Below are 16,314 nucleotides of genomic sequence, written 5' to 3'. Positions count from 1 at the left end.
TCTGCCCCTGCGGCCGCAGGAATTTCCGCCCCGGCGGGGCTGGGGAAGCCGGTGACCCTTAGGCTGAACTCTTGAACTCACAGACCCGGGATGAGCTAACCGAGCCGGCCGCGCCCCAGCCACAACACGGGCGGCCCACGGCTGCCACCGCCCCAGTAGCGCCAGCCCCGCCTCCCCAGCGATCCCCCTCCGCGCCTCCAGCCCCGCCTCCCGGCAATCTCGCGGGGTTATGCTAACGAGGCCGCCGCCGCCCCGCCCCCCAGTTCCCTCCCGCCCTGCGCCCTCCATCTGGGTGGGTGAGAGAGCGAGGGCGAGTGCGGGCCGCGGTGCGCTGTGGGATACTGGCGGTATATAGTCTATCCTCGGTGCGGCGTTAGCTAAGGGGGCCAGGCAGGAGCGGGGTATGAAGATGGCGGACGCCAAGCAGAAGCGGAACGAGCAGCTGAAGCGCTGGATCGGCTCCGAGACCGACCTGGAGCCGCCCGTAGTCAAGCGCAAAAAGACCAAGGTGAAGTTCGACGACGGCGCCGTCTTCCTGGCCGCCTGCTCCAGCGGGGACACCGAGGAGGTGCTGCGGCTGCTGGAGCGGGGCGCCGACATCAACTACGCCAATGTGGACGGGCTCACCGCGCTCCACCAGGTCGGTGCGGAGCCGCTCCCGCCCGCTGGGGGGGCCTGGCCGAGCTCGGCGGCGGGACCGGGGTTTGGGCAGGCAGGGGAGGGGGGGGCGAGGCCGGCCGGCGAGGTGTCCCGCCGGCAGGAGGTGGAGGAGGAAGGGGCCGGAGGCGGCTGCTCTCCCCTCCGCTGGGGGGTGTCGGGGCGGGGAGGGGCCGGGAGCGCGGGGCGGGAGGCGGCGGCGACCGGGGTCAGGCTCCGGGGCGGCCGGCCGGCCGGAGGGGGCCGCAGGGGAGCGGCCCGGGCCGGCTGGGCTGGAGGGGTGGTGGGCTGCGCCCCCTCCCCGCAGGCCGGGCGTCGGAAGGGGGCGGTTGGGCCTCTCCTTCGGCGGGGAGGAGGTGCCGGTGACCCTCTTTCGCTTTCCCCGCTCGCCTCGCTTCCCCTGTCGGCAGCGCCGCCCTCGGGAGGGACGGGGAGAACGGGCCCGGGCCCGCTGTGCTGTCGGGGGGCCGGGGACAGGTGTCCCCCGGCGGAGGGTTGGGGGCCGGCAGGTGAGGGGGGTGGGCTGGCCTCGGCGGCGCGTCCCCCGGCTGCCTCATGCCCGGGATCCCGGTGGCAATTCCCTGCTTCCCCGGTCTCCGCAGCCGCTGAGCCGACTAAACCCCGCTCGTGTGTGCGGGCAGGCGTGTGGAGAGCCGGATCATCTATTTCTCTCCGGTTTCTAAGGGAAACCAGTGTTTTGTTCCTAATATAGAAACGCGTATCAATAACAGGCCGCTGGCTTTCTTTAGTGATGGCTTCTGCCGCAGTGTGAAAGATGAACTTTAAGGGGAGCAGGGCTCTTAACATTTTTCTTCCGTGCGTTGGAGAGCAGTAAAAAATACCCGAATCCATATTGCTTTGTTCTGGTGTCGGTATGTGGGAGGGGGGTTGGTGCTGAGGGAGATAACTTTCACTTGGGGCAGGGGGGGGAATGGAAGGGAAACTGGCTGTGAAGTTTCCTCAAAATGGATGCTTTGTGCATGTTGAACTTCATAGCAGTCTGATTGGAATCTCAAAACGTTAGCCAAATAAGGAAAGGCTGTGGCAATCCGGAGATAATGCGGGTTTGCCTGAATAGTTTTTGTTTCTGTAGAAGGCCAAAAGCTTTCACACAATATTGGATTCACTGGATACTGAAAAAGCAAAAAATGATCTCTGAAGGCTGGATTCTTATTTGTAACTTCAGAAGTTGTTCAGTACTTTAATATTAGAATTCTTAATTATTAGGAGGTGTAGGTCGATCAAGTAGAAGTCTTCCCAGAATGGGTAGGTGAGGTAAATAGGACATTGTTGTTATACAGTGCTCTTCTCAGTTTCACCACCTCGTTTTTGTTAAATGTATTTTACCCATCTCGTATCATTTTTTCAAGGATGTGAGACTCTACAAATACCTAAGTTGCCCCATAGCACTGGATAGAATTCCCTTCTGAACGTAAAATAAAAAAACTCTTACTGTGCTTTGCCCTTCTTCCTGTCTATAAGTTGTCACTTGCTCCCTTGTGAAGGGTATTGGTTTACTTTCAGTTGTGAACTGAACTGGAAGAATTAATGTGTGTTGTGGTTAAGCCTGTCGGCATGTTACTGCAGCATGGTTACCTGACTTCAGGCTAGCCTGTCACTTTATAGTGAGGTTTTATGTATTTATCCTTCTCTAATCAAATTATGATTGCTTTGTGCTTCCAGGGAGCTCTGCGTTAGAAGTCATACCTTAACTGGTTAGATCGTTGGGTCAACAAGTTACTGTACTCCAGTAACTGGTAGGAAGGGATGACGTTTGCTTAACTCTGTTGTTAGAATAAGAGATGAATGGTATTATCTCTCTTCATGAAGTCCAGATGGTGTTTTCAAAATGTCTTTGATACTATATACAGTGAATCTTTGAAGCTCTTGCTCAGTCTTCTCCTCGCCCCCTCCCCTCCTCTAGTGATAACCAAAGAGCCTTCTTTGGTTTTAGGATATTAAAAGCAAAGAAGAAGGAAAAATTGTGAAGTTACAGTCCTCTTAAGGCAGTCCAGTAAAGAGTTGCCTGCTGCTATAAAAAAAGGCCTAATACAACCCTGCCCATGACCAACTCTTGAATGGTTTCCCTTCATTATTATCAATAAATCTTATTTATCTCTAATGCCATATAAAAGGTGCAAATCATACATGATGCAGTCTATAACATGAATTTATTTAATCAGATTTGGCTGTAACATGGAACAAAGCTCTATCTGTTCCCAAAGGAAACTCTTTTTTAAAAATTATCCTTCTTCCTGACAGAGTTTTTACTGACATGTTAATTGTGTCAAAGTCCATGTTGTTATGTTTAAGACCACCATAGTTTGCTGTTGCTTTGTGGTGGTTTAATGTTTTTTTTAATGCTTTCTGTGGTATCCCATGTGGACTCTGCTGCTTCACAGGAATAAATTACTTCAGCAAAAGTGACTACCTTTTTTGGGTTGCGTCTAACTTTTTTGTCGTTATTGAGAACAAATGTGTGCATTCAAAATAGCAATATAATTAAATATTAAATACACTACTCGGGCCTTGTTTTTCCTGTTAGTTCTAGGAAGAGTTTAAGCTGTGTTTTCTCTTCCGCAGCCCATCAGAAATCTTTAAATAAAATTGTTTATTTCAATGCATATGGGAAAGAAAAAATTACAATTGGCTTGGTAGCTCAGAGGAGGAAGGGGGAGAGTATATACGTAGGTACTTCATCTCTTGATGCTGCCAGTGAGTGATTTTGATCTATATTTGCATGTGCATGAATGAGTGGACTTGCGTGCATCGTATCTGAGGACATGTCGATTGAATAAAAGGTCTTGCAGAAGAGAAGAAAATTGTTGTTGGATGGTGATTATTATTCCCATTATACATAATGCTGGGTTCAAATGTCATTCCCTTTAAGAACTTGTTGTAGTACAGCACAAAGTATAAAACTGTGTATAACACTCTTCTGTCTGTGGGAGGTATATGCAGTGTAGGATGTTGTGGCAGGGCAGTGTGTATTCTGCTGCAGTATCCTGCATGATGTATGTAGTGTGTGTGCGGAACAGGCATTTGATTGTAAAATTAAGGTCTGATTTAATTTAGTGGGGGATGAAGCTGATTGCTTTTAAATATTGCCTTCTCAGGCAGTTGTCATGCAGGATGAGATCTAACTTAGAGACAGTGCAGCTTTTCTAATATACCTTAACAATTGAATGTAAGGAGCACTTGAGAGCAAAAAAGTCCAAAAGTGAGCTGTGACCTCTCAAATTAACAGTTTGGGGTGGGGAAGTGGTGTATTCTGAAATGATCTTAAGAAAAGACTATATACTGTATTCAATAAAACCTGGTCCCTTCTAGGGCAAACTTACTTATTTAGAGTGGGATTCAATTCTGTCATTCTGAAAGCTTAGCACCTATCTTCCTCAGAGTTTGGAGACTCCTCCTCTCTTTCCTTGCCTTCCATTAAAATGCACTTGGTTCACTAACTGTGATTAGAATGTATTGCTTAAGTGACTGAAAGCAGTTTGTCTAAAATGTGCATAGAGCTTTGTACAGGAAAGAGGAGCCCACCCTTTCTGGGCAGCACCATGGGAAGGCTGTATGTGCTGGGGAGGGACCATGATGTGACCAGTTTCCTGGAAGGCTGGATTTCCTGTGCACACTGCTCCTCTGGGAGCACAATGTGTGTGCTGTGGAGTACCTGCATGCTCCTGATAAAGGCGGCAGCTGAGATTAGGCTGTGGTTAGGTATGACAATTTATGTAGCCTGCTTTTTGGCTGTCCTTTTTCTTTGAGGCTGCTCAGACTGGGGAGGTGGTAACCTGGTTTTTGGCCTCATTCTCTCTGGGTGAGGAAGGTGGGTGCTGCAGTCTGGTTCTGCTACATGGCATGAAAGGAGCATGTTCTGCTGTCATGATCTTACTTTTTCCTGGGGAGGGTACTGATTTGGAGGTAAATAAGGGAAATTATCTCTACTGTTTGTGCATGGCGGCGGGGATCATTGAGTACTATAGCTGTTGTCATTTGTGAAGGCTGAACAGCAAGAGAAGCTCCTAATCCTTAATGAAGGTTTTATGTACCTTTTTTTTTTTTTTGTCCAGGGCAATTACAGTTTAGTTAAGCAAAGTTCCCCAAAGGCTGTCCTCTGTTGCAAATATCTGTTTTTCTGCAAATCTAAAGTACTAAATTGAATATGAAGGTGAGACTGTTTTACTGATATTACTTTCATATTAGTTTGCCAGCACAGCAGTATGCAGTGTTAAATAGTATGCAGTGTTAAATAGAAATTCTGATTTGATGCCACTGCTGTAGGACTGCTGCGTTGATCCCTCAGTAGTAATTAAGATGCTGAGAGGCTCTTCACAAGTATGTTTCACTGAACACTTACTCTTTCTAACCGATTATGGACAATTATTGCTGTCTTAGTATTGTCTGTGGGTTCTGTGGGATTTATGTCTTGGATAAGAAGTACCTTCCTTTGCAGGAGTTTCTGCGATCGTTTATGTGAAGAACTCTGTCGGGACTCCTGGTAGCATTAGGTAGGGTTGGCATTAGCTGTCATCCTTATTGCAACATCCCTTCAGATGGCAAGGAGTGATGAAAAAGGGACATCAAATCTACCAGCACTGGATCCCTTTGCCTTAAACTTGATAGAGGGCATTAAGGTTTCACTGTCGGGATCCTTTTTGACTAATGATAACACAGGTCATGTATTTGAGCTGGGGCCATAGCATGCAGAGCACGTCAAGTCATAAGAGCAAAGAACAGGTTGCCACAGTCTTAAATCTCTAGGGTGTCTGCATCATAGCAGCAGCACGCAGTAACCAAGGGTAAGGAAGGTGTGGAAACAGCTAAAAGCTATCTTAGTAACCTGCTAGCTATGACTTCTGCGCAGCCTTTTTTGGAGACTGAAAATACTGGTGTATGTGATAAACTTGTTAATTTTTCAAGACTGTCAAGAGAACTTCCTTTTGTACAGAAAGGCTTATACACAGTTAACAGACTGGATGCCTAAATCTCACTGGAGGGAGAAACAAATGCCTCCAACCTACTGAACCTCCACAGGCTCTTGCTGTAGATGATATACAGCTGAGAATTTTGGAGTCATTTGCTCAGCTTGTATTATGTTATCCTGAGTATGTGTATTATTATTTTTTTAATTCTCTATCTGTACAACAAAGCACAGAGAAAATGAGTCGTGCAATAAGCATAATGTTGACTTCACTCAGTGATTAGACTACAGAGGCGTATTTGTTTAAAATCCTCTTTGTAATAGGAGTTGGTTCTTGTGTGGGCCATAGATCTTTCTCTCCATAGTTACAGTAGTTAGGTTCAAATTCTACAATAAGTACTTGTTAACTTCCTACTGATCTTGTCATCTAAGATATTTTTTTTTTTACCTTCTGAAATGGAGGCAAGAAGAGAAAAAAAGTGATATTTTCATAATATACTTTAAATATAATAGTTGAAATTTAAATGCTGCATTCAAAAGAATTGTGTTCTGCTTGGTGTTTTATAAAAGAAACAATGCTTTCACCTTTTTACATCTATCTCTTAAGCGGCTCTTGTCTTCTTCATGGTCTTTCAAGTTTGAACCTCGGATTTCTATGTCTGATTGCATAGCAGTTTTCATTGCTGTAGATATTTCTTGTGCACAGATAGAATTCACATGGGTTATTCTAGCATATAGTAATTATTTTAAGTATTTAAAGCCAAGTTTCCATGTTGGTGTAACTGACCCAAACTTAACCTAGTCATGGAGGAAGAGTTCTACATTCAATGTAAGGATGAATTCAAGTGGTAGGACTTTAGTATTTACTGAAGCTAATATTTGGGGACAATTTCTCCTGGTCTGTAGCTATGAATTGCACTGTATCATTAATTTTGCTTTTACAGTAAAGCTTTATCTATCGTTTTCAGTGTATTCTTGGCATTCTTAGAACACTTTTTCATGATAAATCATCAAAAGCACCTTGTGAGAGTAGATGAGATGTGCTCTTGTATGTATGAATCAGATGGATGAGAACATGCTTGATTTGAGACCTTTTTGATCTTGGCATTGTGGTAGCATGCACGTTATTTTTTTTACCAAATTTCTGTTTGTCAGCTAAATCCGGGGCTAGGAGAGAAGCAGTTAGTATAAATCATTAGTAGAGATACAACTTGGGTTTTCTAACTGAGGATCGGTATTCCACACTTAAGGGTGTATGCTAAATTTTAGTTGGAACAGATGGTTTGACAGGCTCTTGGCCAGTTCTTTACTTGTTTATCCCTTTGCTTGTACTCTCGCTTGCTGTCTCTTTCAAAGTTGTTTCTTGGGCTAGTAAAACATTTATTGCTGGGCTCTCAGTTTTTGAGAGGATTGCAAATTGGTTGCCTTTTTCTGTGTATTTGTGACTCGTGAGGCTGGGCTGACAGGATGTAGAATTGAGGAACATGCATGTGTTCCAACAAATACTTAAATTTTATTCAAGAATATATTCATACAGGTTAGACTTAGTCAAACTAATATACTCTAAAAGAGATGTGGTAGTACTTTTGGACAACTGTAGCATAAGTGTACCCTCCTGGGACTCGTGCAACAAAGAAATTGTGAATTAAGCCTTGTTACTGTCAAACTGTAGTATCAATATGGAGTACATGCATGTAGGACATGCAGCGTATTAGGACATTTACCTAAAACATGTTTTATTGGTGCTTAACGACATATATTTCTTCATTGGTCTGGACAACTGTAAAAACGCAAACTGGAATGCAGCTGCAAGGCAGTGGAGCTTTTGGTAAACTGGACAGCTTCTGGTGCTGCTGGATGGGTGGAGACATTCCAAGCTCTTGTACTTTCCTATATGCATTCCTGAAATGACAGTCAATGGAAAGCATGGCATAAGAGTGGCAGCATTCCTCAGCTGTTTCCTTTCTAGTAATTTCAAGACTGTAAGGATAGAACAAGAAGGCAGAAGATGATCAGGGTACTTGAGGGTAGGGGGGAAGCATTTCTGGATATTATTTTTTAAATGTTTTGTTCTGACTAGACTTGGTACCCAGCTTTTCTGTCGCAATTGTTTTTTGAGAATGCTGAATCAGCCACTGTGATTATCCTGGAAACACTGAATCTTTGACTCATTCACAAACCCAAAATTAGAGCAATATGATGAGGCTTTTGAGTAAGACTCTTTCCATTTGTGCCTGAGTGGTGTTAGCACTTTATCCCATTAGCAATCTATTTCTTATACTAATGGCTTCTAAAGATCAGTTAAACAGAGTTGAGTTGGTTTTAAGGAGATGGTGAAACCCCTGAAAAAATCTTGACTGGCAAATGCAGCCTCATTTTAGACCTATTCACAGAAGCAGGTTTGTTTTCAAGGCTGCAAGTAAATAGTTCCTATATTAATGTAACTTCTGAATACTTTCGTTCTACATTTTGTCTATAACTAGCACATAGCAATCTATTTTCATACTAAAATATCTGTAAACTGTGGTTTTTGGAAACTGCTCCAGATCTAAAACATTCTATCAGTGGCCAAGTTTCGCTGATTTTTTTTTTTTTACTTTTTTTTCAATTAGTATGAAATATTATTTGATTTATCTTTCCATGTTACGAGTGTAGTTAAGGGTCTCGAGTTCAAACTATGAGAGCTTGTTTTTGTCATCAGCTAGCCAGCCAGTGGTGGTTACTATGCAAGTTTTAGTTCTGGGTTGGTTATTTATTTAGTTTTGCTGTTGCTGTTTTATCATTTCCATAGTGAAGCTAGAAGAGTAACCAAAGTGGCTTCTATATGCGTATTTGAGGTTTCTTGTACATCAGGAGATTACATGCAAGTCTTGGCCTTGTGTTATGGATCTGAAATACATGTATGCCACTTCTCATATGAATTTCATTTTCCTGTTATTTTTTTTTTTGTTCTTTCACAGAATGACTGATACGAATGTTCGCAATGTGAAACCTGTTTATCCTATAGGTTTGAAGCAGAACTAAACTTACCTATTTTTCCTAAAATTTCACACTTGAATTGAGGATTTGTTTAACACAAAATAACAGTATCTTCATCTGGTAACAAAGGCGAACACAGCTGACAGGTGTGTACTCTGATGTGTATATGTGTGGTCGATGCTACCTTCTGAAACACTTAACTCGGATGAAGCTTTCTTAACTTGAACACTTAACTTCAAGAAGCTGCATTACTCTTGTCAAATCCAGGATCCTTGTGGGCCCCTTTTGAAACCAACATACCATCTCAGAGTTCTGGCTCTGAAGCTTTTGGCTTACTTCATGTCCTGAAGTTTGCTTTAGCATTCTTGATTGAAAACCTGTGCTTCTGTTACTGAAGTGGAAAATTTGTTATTTTTAAGTTGCAAAGCATGTCATCCCATGTTTTAACAAGTGTCTTGTTGTTTTCAGTGTGTTCATGAACATATGCAATTACACTTGAATGAGTAGGCTTAATTAAGTGAATAATCTTAATGAAATCAATGAGAGTTTTCTGAAAGTCTCCCCCCCCATCCCAGAGATGAACCAATCCATATTGTCTGCTCGATCAGTCTTAATTTTGACTACCTTCCCTGTATTCTGTAAAATATAGGTAACCCTTCTTATTGTAGTTGGAGCATTAAGTTATTTTTTTTATCTAGTTACAGAAAGGCAACAACTCTTAAACTTGTTTTACTGTGGAATTGTTTTCAAATCAGTCCAGCCTGGTGCTTTATGTGCTGAACTTGCTGCAAACTTAGGCAGAAATGGATTCCCTTAGCTTTTAATCAAAGTGAAAAGGGAATATTGGGGTGAAGCATTGTGCCTGTGGGCCAAGTTTGGACTTCTATTGTTAATTAATAATCTGATTTGTATCATCATATAAAACAGTGTTTTTAGAAAGTGTGAAGTTCAGCAAAATTTATTACCACTTATTTTGTTCAGCTACTGCAACTTGCATTATTTTAGGTCCTAATGATAAAGATTTTTTTCAGGAGGACCCCGCACTTTGTCCTACTCAGTGGAAAACAAAAGTTTACTTGTATGAAGAATTTTTGTGTAATGTCAGTTTCTTGGCTTCAGAGTATAGCAGAGCAGAGAGGGTAGGTTGTGCTAACACTGTGGCTATCAGTGTGTTTTTCTTTGTGCATCTCTCTGGATGTGGCTTTCCCTGGTCACTCATTTTCTACTTGCTTTTGCAGGCTGCCTAGTCAAAGGCTTGGCATGTTTGTCTCTCTAGTTACGCTTTTATGTGTGTAGTAGTGGTATTGAATGCTAATACTTGTATGTCACAGTGCTTATTGGGTACTTGCATGCTTAGGAAGAGAAACAACTTTCCCCATCTTTGTAAAGAAGTAGCTTAACAGATCTAGTGGCTCTTGTGCTTAACACTTCTAATATACTTGTAAAATACTGAAGGCCACTGACAAGTATGTGGTTGCCTCTCAAACTTGGTTTTATATGAAATATTTTGTTCATATTTTTACCTGAATTTGCAGTGTCACATCTTATTCACAGTCTACCTGACTTTGGCCTGATCTGTCAAATGTGACTTCAGAGAAAGCTCATGAAGTTATTGTATAAACAGATTTTACCTATAGCTGTAGGTAAATATAACAAGTGACTTAAACTACAGTTTCAAAGGAAAACACAGAGCAACTTAATGTGGATGCCGGAAGATCCACTGCATGTTTTTTAAAGCGTTCCTTCAGTCGCTGATGTATGTAAGAAGATGTGGGAATGGAGGAGCTCTTTTCCAATTGTTTTCTCAGCAATTGAAGAGAATGCTGTACTCCATAATATAAAAAGTGTTGATTGTAATTACAGCTCTGTGTTTGCAAGCTTAAGTGGTGTTTCGATTTTTAGAATGCCTTCTCTACTGTTTGTTAAAAGATTTGACTGCTGCAAAGAAATAGTGCTAGAAATTGTTGCATTTGCTGCATTTCATTTTTGTATGCAAATAGCTCCAGCTATAAATGTAATGAATTTAAAACTGGTGGGGGTGTGTGTGTGTAAATCTAAATTGTAATAGCTTGAGAAAATAAAACAGTAAGTTGGAGGAGCTGCAGTTGGGATCAGGGAAGAGGCTGTCTTGAGAAACTTCTGCTTTAGCAACATATACCTGTACTGGATGCTGCTGTAGATACTAATGTGAAGTGTGGACACACGGGCAACCTCTGGCTGTTTGTATATAGGAATTCTTGTTTAGAAGAGGTATTGCTTGCTTTTTCTGAAAGCAGAATGCGAGTTCCTCTAGAGAATTGTTCTTGAATTAGATAATCCTAGTGCTGACCTCTGAATGTAGTTGTCTTTCAATTAAAACTAGTAATTCCTAACTAATTCCTTGCTAATGAGCTAGCTTTGCCCTAATGAAGAGCAAAAATAATCTAATTTCATAAGGCTGAGTTTTGAATCTGTGTGCTGTTCTGTTGTTTAAGCAATGGTAAAGACAATGCTGTCTTAAGAGGTTACTATAAAAAAGCTAAATGCACAGTAGGCATTTTTTCCTTTTTCTCCCCACAGAGGAGACTGAGCTTTGTATAGTGGTAACTGTGGCTAGCTGACTAACATTAATTGGGGAAGAATATTTAGGGTCAGATACTCAGTTTATGGGTGTGGTAGGTTACTTTTGTCTCTTTGGTAATAATGGCATGTCAGGTGTAACTCCTCCATTTTCATGGAGGGCAGCATGCAGGAGAAGGTGTTTATGTCACTGGGAGGAAAAACCTGTTTCTATTTAGCTGTCCCTTTACCTTTTTTATTGTGCAGTTGTTTTGTGGCAGTTTGAGATACTGCTTTTTATATTACAAAAAAAAAGATTCTTAATTGCTAGAGTCATTCAGTGTATCTAAATTTTTGAACAGTATTCCCCCCCCCAGTCCCTATTGACAGGTCTGAGTATACCATAGACGGTGGAAATTCTGTTTGTAGAAACATGCATCATAGGGTTTAAGTGCTAGGTGATTCTGTGGTACTGTCTTAGCATTCCTGAGAAGGACTTTTTGATTTATCTACTTGCTAGTTACAGGTTAGCTAGTATTCAGGTTTAGTTTGTTGGTTTTGGTCTTGTTGAAGGCTAGGGGCTTCCCCAAAGTATTTGAATGTCACATTGCCTTCAGTAAAACTTTCGTGCTCAAACATGTCGTTTCCCTTCTCTCGTCAAGAAAAGCTACGACCCTGAAGAAGCTTTATTAAAGAATAGTACAAATATTTAATATGGTTTTTGAGTGCAGTTGAATATAGTTCTTCAGTAAAATCACTATGGAGTTCTGAGTATTTTCTTAATCAGCATTTTCAGTTCACGATTCATAAAGATTGTGTAAAGTAAAGATGAAACTGAAGTAGCAGCTACAAGGTTCGGTACCTGATTGAGTGGAGGCCTATAACTGATTAGTCACTCACTTCTAAGTAATCACCTTATTTTGTATCTACCAATGGAGATTCACACACATGAACTCAGTTTGTCCAGTTGGAAGCACACTTCTCAAGAATGCTATAGTAGTTGCAAGTTCCTGATGCAAAGTGCCTCTAACTAGACTTCAGAACCTCCCAGTTTCTGGCTAGGATTACAGATTTCTTATTGAAATTCCAATAAGCCTACTGTAACCATTTGGTCACTTGAATTTTCTCTTGATTCTAGCATAATTGTCCATCCTGTCATTAAGGCAGGAATGGTACAGTAACCTGAGATGTTTCACTTAACGTGGAACAGGAGAAAGGAAAAGATTACAACTCAAAATGAGAAGGTCACACTGCATTTGGTGAAGTTTTGTATTTTGATGTAGCAGATGGATTGACTGCATGACATGTTTGTGAGGGGATAGAAGTAATTTAAACCTTCTGGAGCTGTCATCTGTTTTTGCTGCAAGAAAACCTACCCATGTGAGAATCACTGTACCTGTGAACAATAGCCTGTGGCACAAGGAACACAAGGAAGTAGGAGAGTTTTTCTGCATGTGTGTGGAGCAGTTCCTGAGGAAGATCAGCTGTTGAGTGTCAACTTGTTTGACTTACTAAAACTTTACAAAAGCCAGAAAAGCCTACTAAGACAAGATACTTGATTAATAAGATGGTGGATTTTAAAAGCTGTTGATGCTATTAATTTTTTGGTGTTCTTTCTTAGTGGCCTGTATGTGTATATGCTGGATTAAAACATGAAAACAAGAAAGTACTGGCACTGAACAATTGAAGTGATAGTAGCCTTGTGAAAGGTATTTTTCCATTTAAGATTATTTTCAAAATATGGCATATAAATAAAAAGTATCAGTAAAAGTTGAAGGCATGCAAACTATAGGGATTCCAATAAAAGACCAAACGGCACTTCAAAAGTAACTTTCTATTAAAAAGGCTTGTTGGCATCAGTGCCATAGATTCTTCAGTGACATAATTTATCATCAGCTACACAGAGATATGACTCAAGTGTTTGCTTGAAGAGCTGATGTGTAATTTCCCCATTTTTGGAAATCTTCCACGGACTCTCTATCTCAGCAGTGGTTTGCTACCTGCACATATAGTACAAGTTCTTAGTCTTTTCAAGACAGAAACTCTTGTGACTGTATTTGGAAAGTTTTGCTGTCTTAATTTCTTTTTTCTAGGATTTTGAACACTTGTCGCTTCTCTGTAATTATCTAATATTTTCTATAGTCAAGTTTAATGACTGAAATATGGGAGAATTTTCTTGCTGTTTTTCTCCTGTTCATTTTGCTTTGTCATGTTTCAGTGTTGATAAAGTAGTTGATAACATGCTTTGCATTCTATTAATAATTGGAGGGTGTTTGTGCAGAACTTAAATAACAGCTAAAGTCAACTGACTTGGAATGCTTTATTGCAGCTTTAAACTACAAATATTATGTGGGTACTAAAACCATCTAAACCTTAAGCTAGAGCCTTCAACTTTTAAAATGAAGATGGCTTCAAATCTGGTTTCAGGCGTTTGGCAGTTGAGCTCACATGGTAGGCTGTAAAACTGAGGTGTGTCACTTACCTAGGAATGACATCACTAACTTCTTGTATGAATACACTTGTGTACTTCCGTAGCTGTCTGTGATTCATGAGACCTGTGTTACTTGGTGCAGTTGCATAAATTGTTCTTTGGAGAAGTTCTTCGACCTAGACAAAGGTGGGCATAGGGAAAGACAGGGTAGAAAATACTCACTTGAGAGCAGTGATGGAAGTAAGATTTTTTTCAAATCCAGGTAGTCTCCTTGCTCTACTTGTGTTATAGAAACTGGATCTTGGCAGTCAAATTCTTTTGCTTTGTAACTTCTAATAAGCAGGACTGGTTAGGTTTTGGGACCTCTGCAGCTAGAAAAGCAGGCTCTGAAGTCAAGTCTGCATCTGTAGAGAGCTTAACAAGGTGCTGATGCTTATGGAAACCCACTGTGTGCCCTGCTTTTGATTTCTTCCCCCAAGAAAGATCTGTTGCAGGTTTGTTTCCTTTCCTTCATAGTATTAGTGTCCATTGAGACACAGGATTATTTACATCTGTCCTCCTCTTGATTTCATGAGTATCCCTAAGATGACACCTCATCCCCCCAAACCCATGATTGCACAATAAATTTATCTCTGGAACGTTTTAGCTCTGCTTAGTGCAAGGAATAGCAGAATGCAAGGAGTTGTTCCTGTAAAGCCACTATGTGAACCAAAGATTTCTGTGAACTCTTTCTTTTGTCAGTCTCGCTGTGTAGACTGGGAAATGCTTCTGGCGCTTCCAGTGAGTCTTGGTTCCCTGAGAACGTTGCTGACTCCATTGGGCTATTTACCTTCTTAATCTCAAATATTTCTGGGTGAAGTCCAGTTCTAGTAATGCTCTCTGGCTTTAGAAGTTGCATATAAGAATCTTTCTTGGGTTCATACTTTAAGATGCAGATAATTTGCCCACTTCAGGCACAATGTGGTGTGTGGGTCTTCTGTAGTTTTCTTGAATTCTGAATGTCTTAACTTTCAGTCACTGAAGTATCTGGAACTTTATTTCATTAGTTGGTGGAACCTGACTCTAAGATTACACAATGCTTGGAAGAAAGGAATTGACCATTCCAGTGACTACTGCAAAAGGTTGTCAAGTCTCTTGAAGAAAAGTAATCATACTTCTTACCCCTTCTTCCCTGAAACACTTTAGTCATACAACAATAACACTGTTGCAAATTTAGAGAAGGATGCTGAATGAAGGGAAGTTGCTGCTTACAAGATTATGCTATACCTGAAGGTGCATAGCAAACTGTTGGTGGCCTGCTGGAATAACTGGGGAAAAGTAATTTGTCTGCCCCATCTGCTTTGTGGGGGTGGAGGGGATGAGAACAGCACTTAATTTGTAAAATTACACCTTCAGGTTGGCACAATGTCTAAAATGAAAAATACAATTAGGCAGTAAGTTACTGGCTAAATAGTAGTCCATCATGCCAAGAGAATCCTGACTTTAGCCAGCAAGCCATGCGTTCTGGTGGTTGAGCCAGTAGTTCTGGCTACTTTGCAGTCTTGCATATGAATGTGTATTCTGAGGCCTATTTAAACTGAGGCTTTTGACTTGTCATGAGGTTTATCCCTTTGGCTCTGTCAGCTCATGTTCACAAAAGTAAGAGTCAAGGGGAAGTGCTGCATCTCACCGAATGAGAGTGTGCAATATGTCAGATTGGACTGGCTGTGGTAAAGGCTGTAGGAGTTGCTACATGAATTAAAGCTCACTAGCATAAGTTTTTCAGTTATAAGCAGCTGTGGAGAAGAAAAGTTTATTTTTGCAATAGAAATTATACCCTTTATCAACAAGTATCAAGAAGTTACAGGTAAGAGCAAACTCGTAGTGTTTGTAAATGTCTAATTTAAAAAGTATTTGGAGACATCTGACTTTATGATCTGTCTGTTCCACTTTAAAAATTGTAGTTTCTAGCCCAAAGAGTGGTAGTATGTTTTTAGAATAGGCTGTAGTGATGGTTATGTTGTAAGTGTATATATTTCTTTCCCTTCCCACTTAAAGTGTAAACTACACTTATGGCTTACAATTCTTAACATTGATTGGCTTTTCTTTGCAGCTATTAAGAGGAGATATTTCCATGCCATATAGTTTATTGACTCTTATGGCATTCCTTGAGTTCAGGGTTGAATAGGCTGCTGTGCTCTAGAACAGTCAGATGTATAGCAGTGATGTAATTAATCTGTAATATCTCCATGTTAGGTTTTCATACTGTTTTTACTAGAGTTTTGGCAGCCTTGATTCATGAATAGTGCAGATGCTTAGTTGGTTGACAGTACTCTTCAATTGAAATTTTGGCTTTAATCATGTCTGTATCTTTGCAGTAAACCTTTACAGCATTCTTTTTCAGCTTGGAAATTCAAGTGAATATGTCGGCAAGTAGTGTGGGGTGGGGTTTTTTTTTGTTTTTTGGTTTTGTTAGAATGTTCAAATTGGCAAGCTTTAACATTGTCCTTTCTAGTTTATTTGCTTTGGGTTTGATTTGTGGCTTCAATATACTTATCACATACAACGAAAAATTGTGAATCTTCTGTACTGTCATAATTCTTTCCTATATCATGCCAGTAGTTATAACACGCTATACTTACACCAAGTGCCATAAGCCAATAATTCCTTATTTCTGAGTTCTTTTGAAGGACTGTGGGGCAGGAGAAGGATTGATGTTCTGCACTTCCTAATTGGCAAATATATTCTAAGTTTTGCATGCCACTGAATTAGAAGATAGAGAAGAAGTCTTTGAATGCGTGGACCC

The 16,314-nt window shown here is 41.1% G+C and overlaps 1 protein-coding gene across 3 annotated transcripts in view; it reads left to right on the top strand.

Moving 5' to 3' along the window:
- The first annotated feature begins 251 nt into the window (after positions 1-251).
- Positions 252-16,314, top strand: part of PPP1R12A (protein phosphatase 1 regulatory subunit 12A) — a 122,036-nt gene continuing 105,973 nt past the window's right edge. The window contains exon 1 of one of the 3 annotated variants that reach the window (XM_080392487.1): positions 252-640. In XM_080392487.1, the coding sequence (XP_080248613.1) occupies positions 404-640 (237 nt within the window). In that variant the 5' untranslated portion in view covers positions 252-403. The remainder of the gene's footprint in view (positions 641-16,314) is intronic. The other 2 variants (XM_080392489.1, XM_080392488.1) reach the window with 2 other exon arrangements.

Source organism: Falco punctatus (assembly GCF_963210335.1).
Source record: "Falco punctatus genome assembly, chromosome: 6".
Lineage (NCBI taxonomy): Eukaryota > Metazoa > Chordata > Aves > Falconiformes > Falconidae > Falco > Falco punctatus.
The sequence above is the reverse complement of the archived record's forward strand: the minus strand, read 5'-3'. Positions and strand labels throughout refer to the sequence as shown.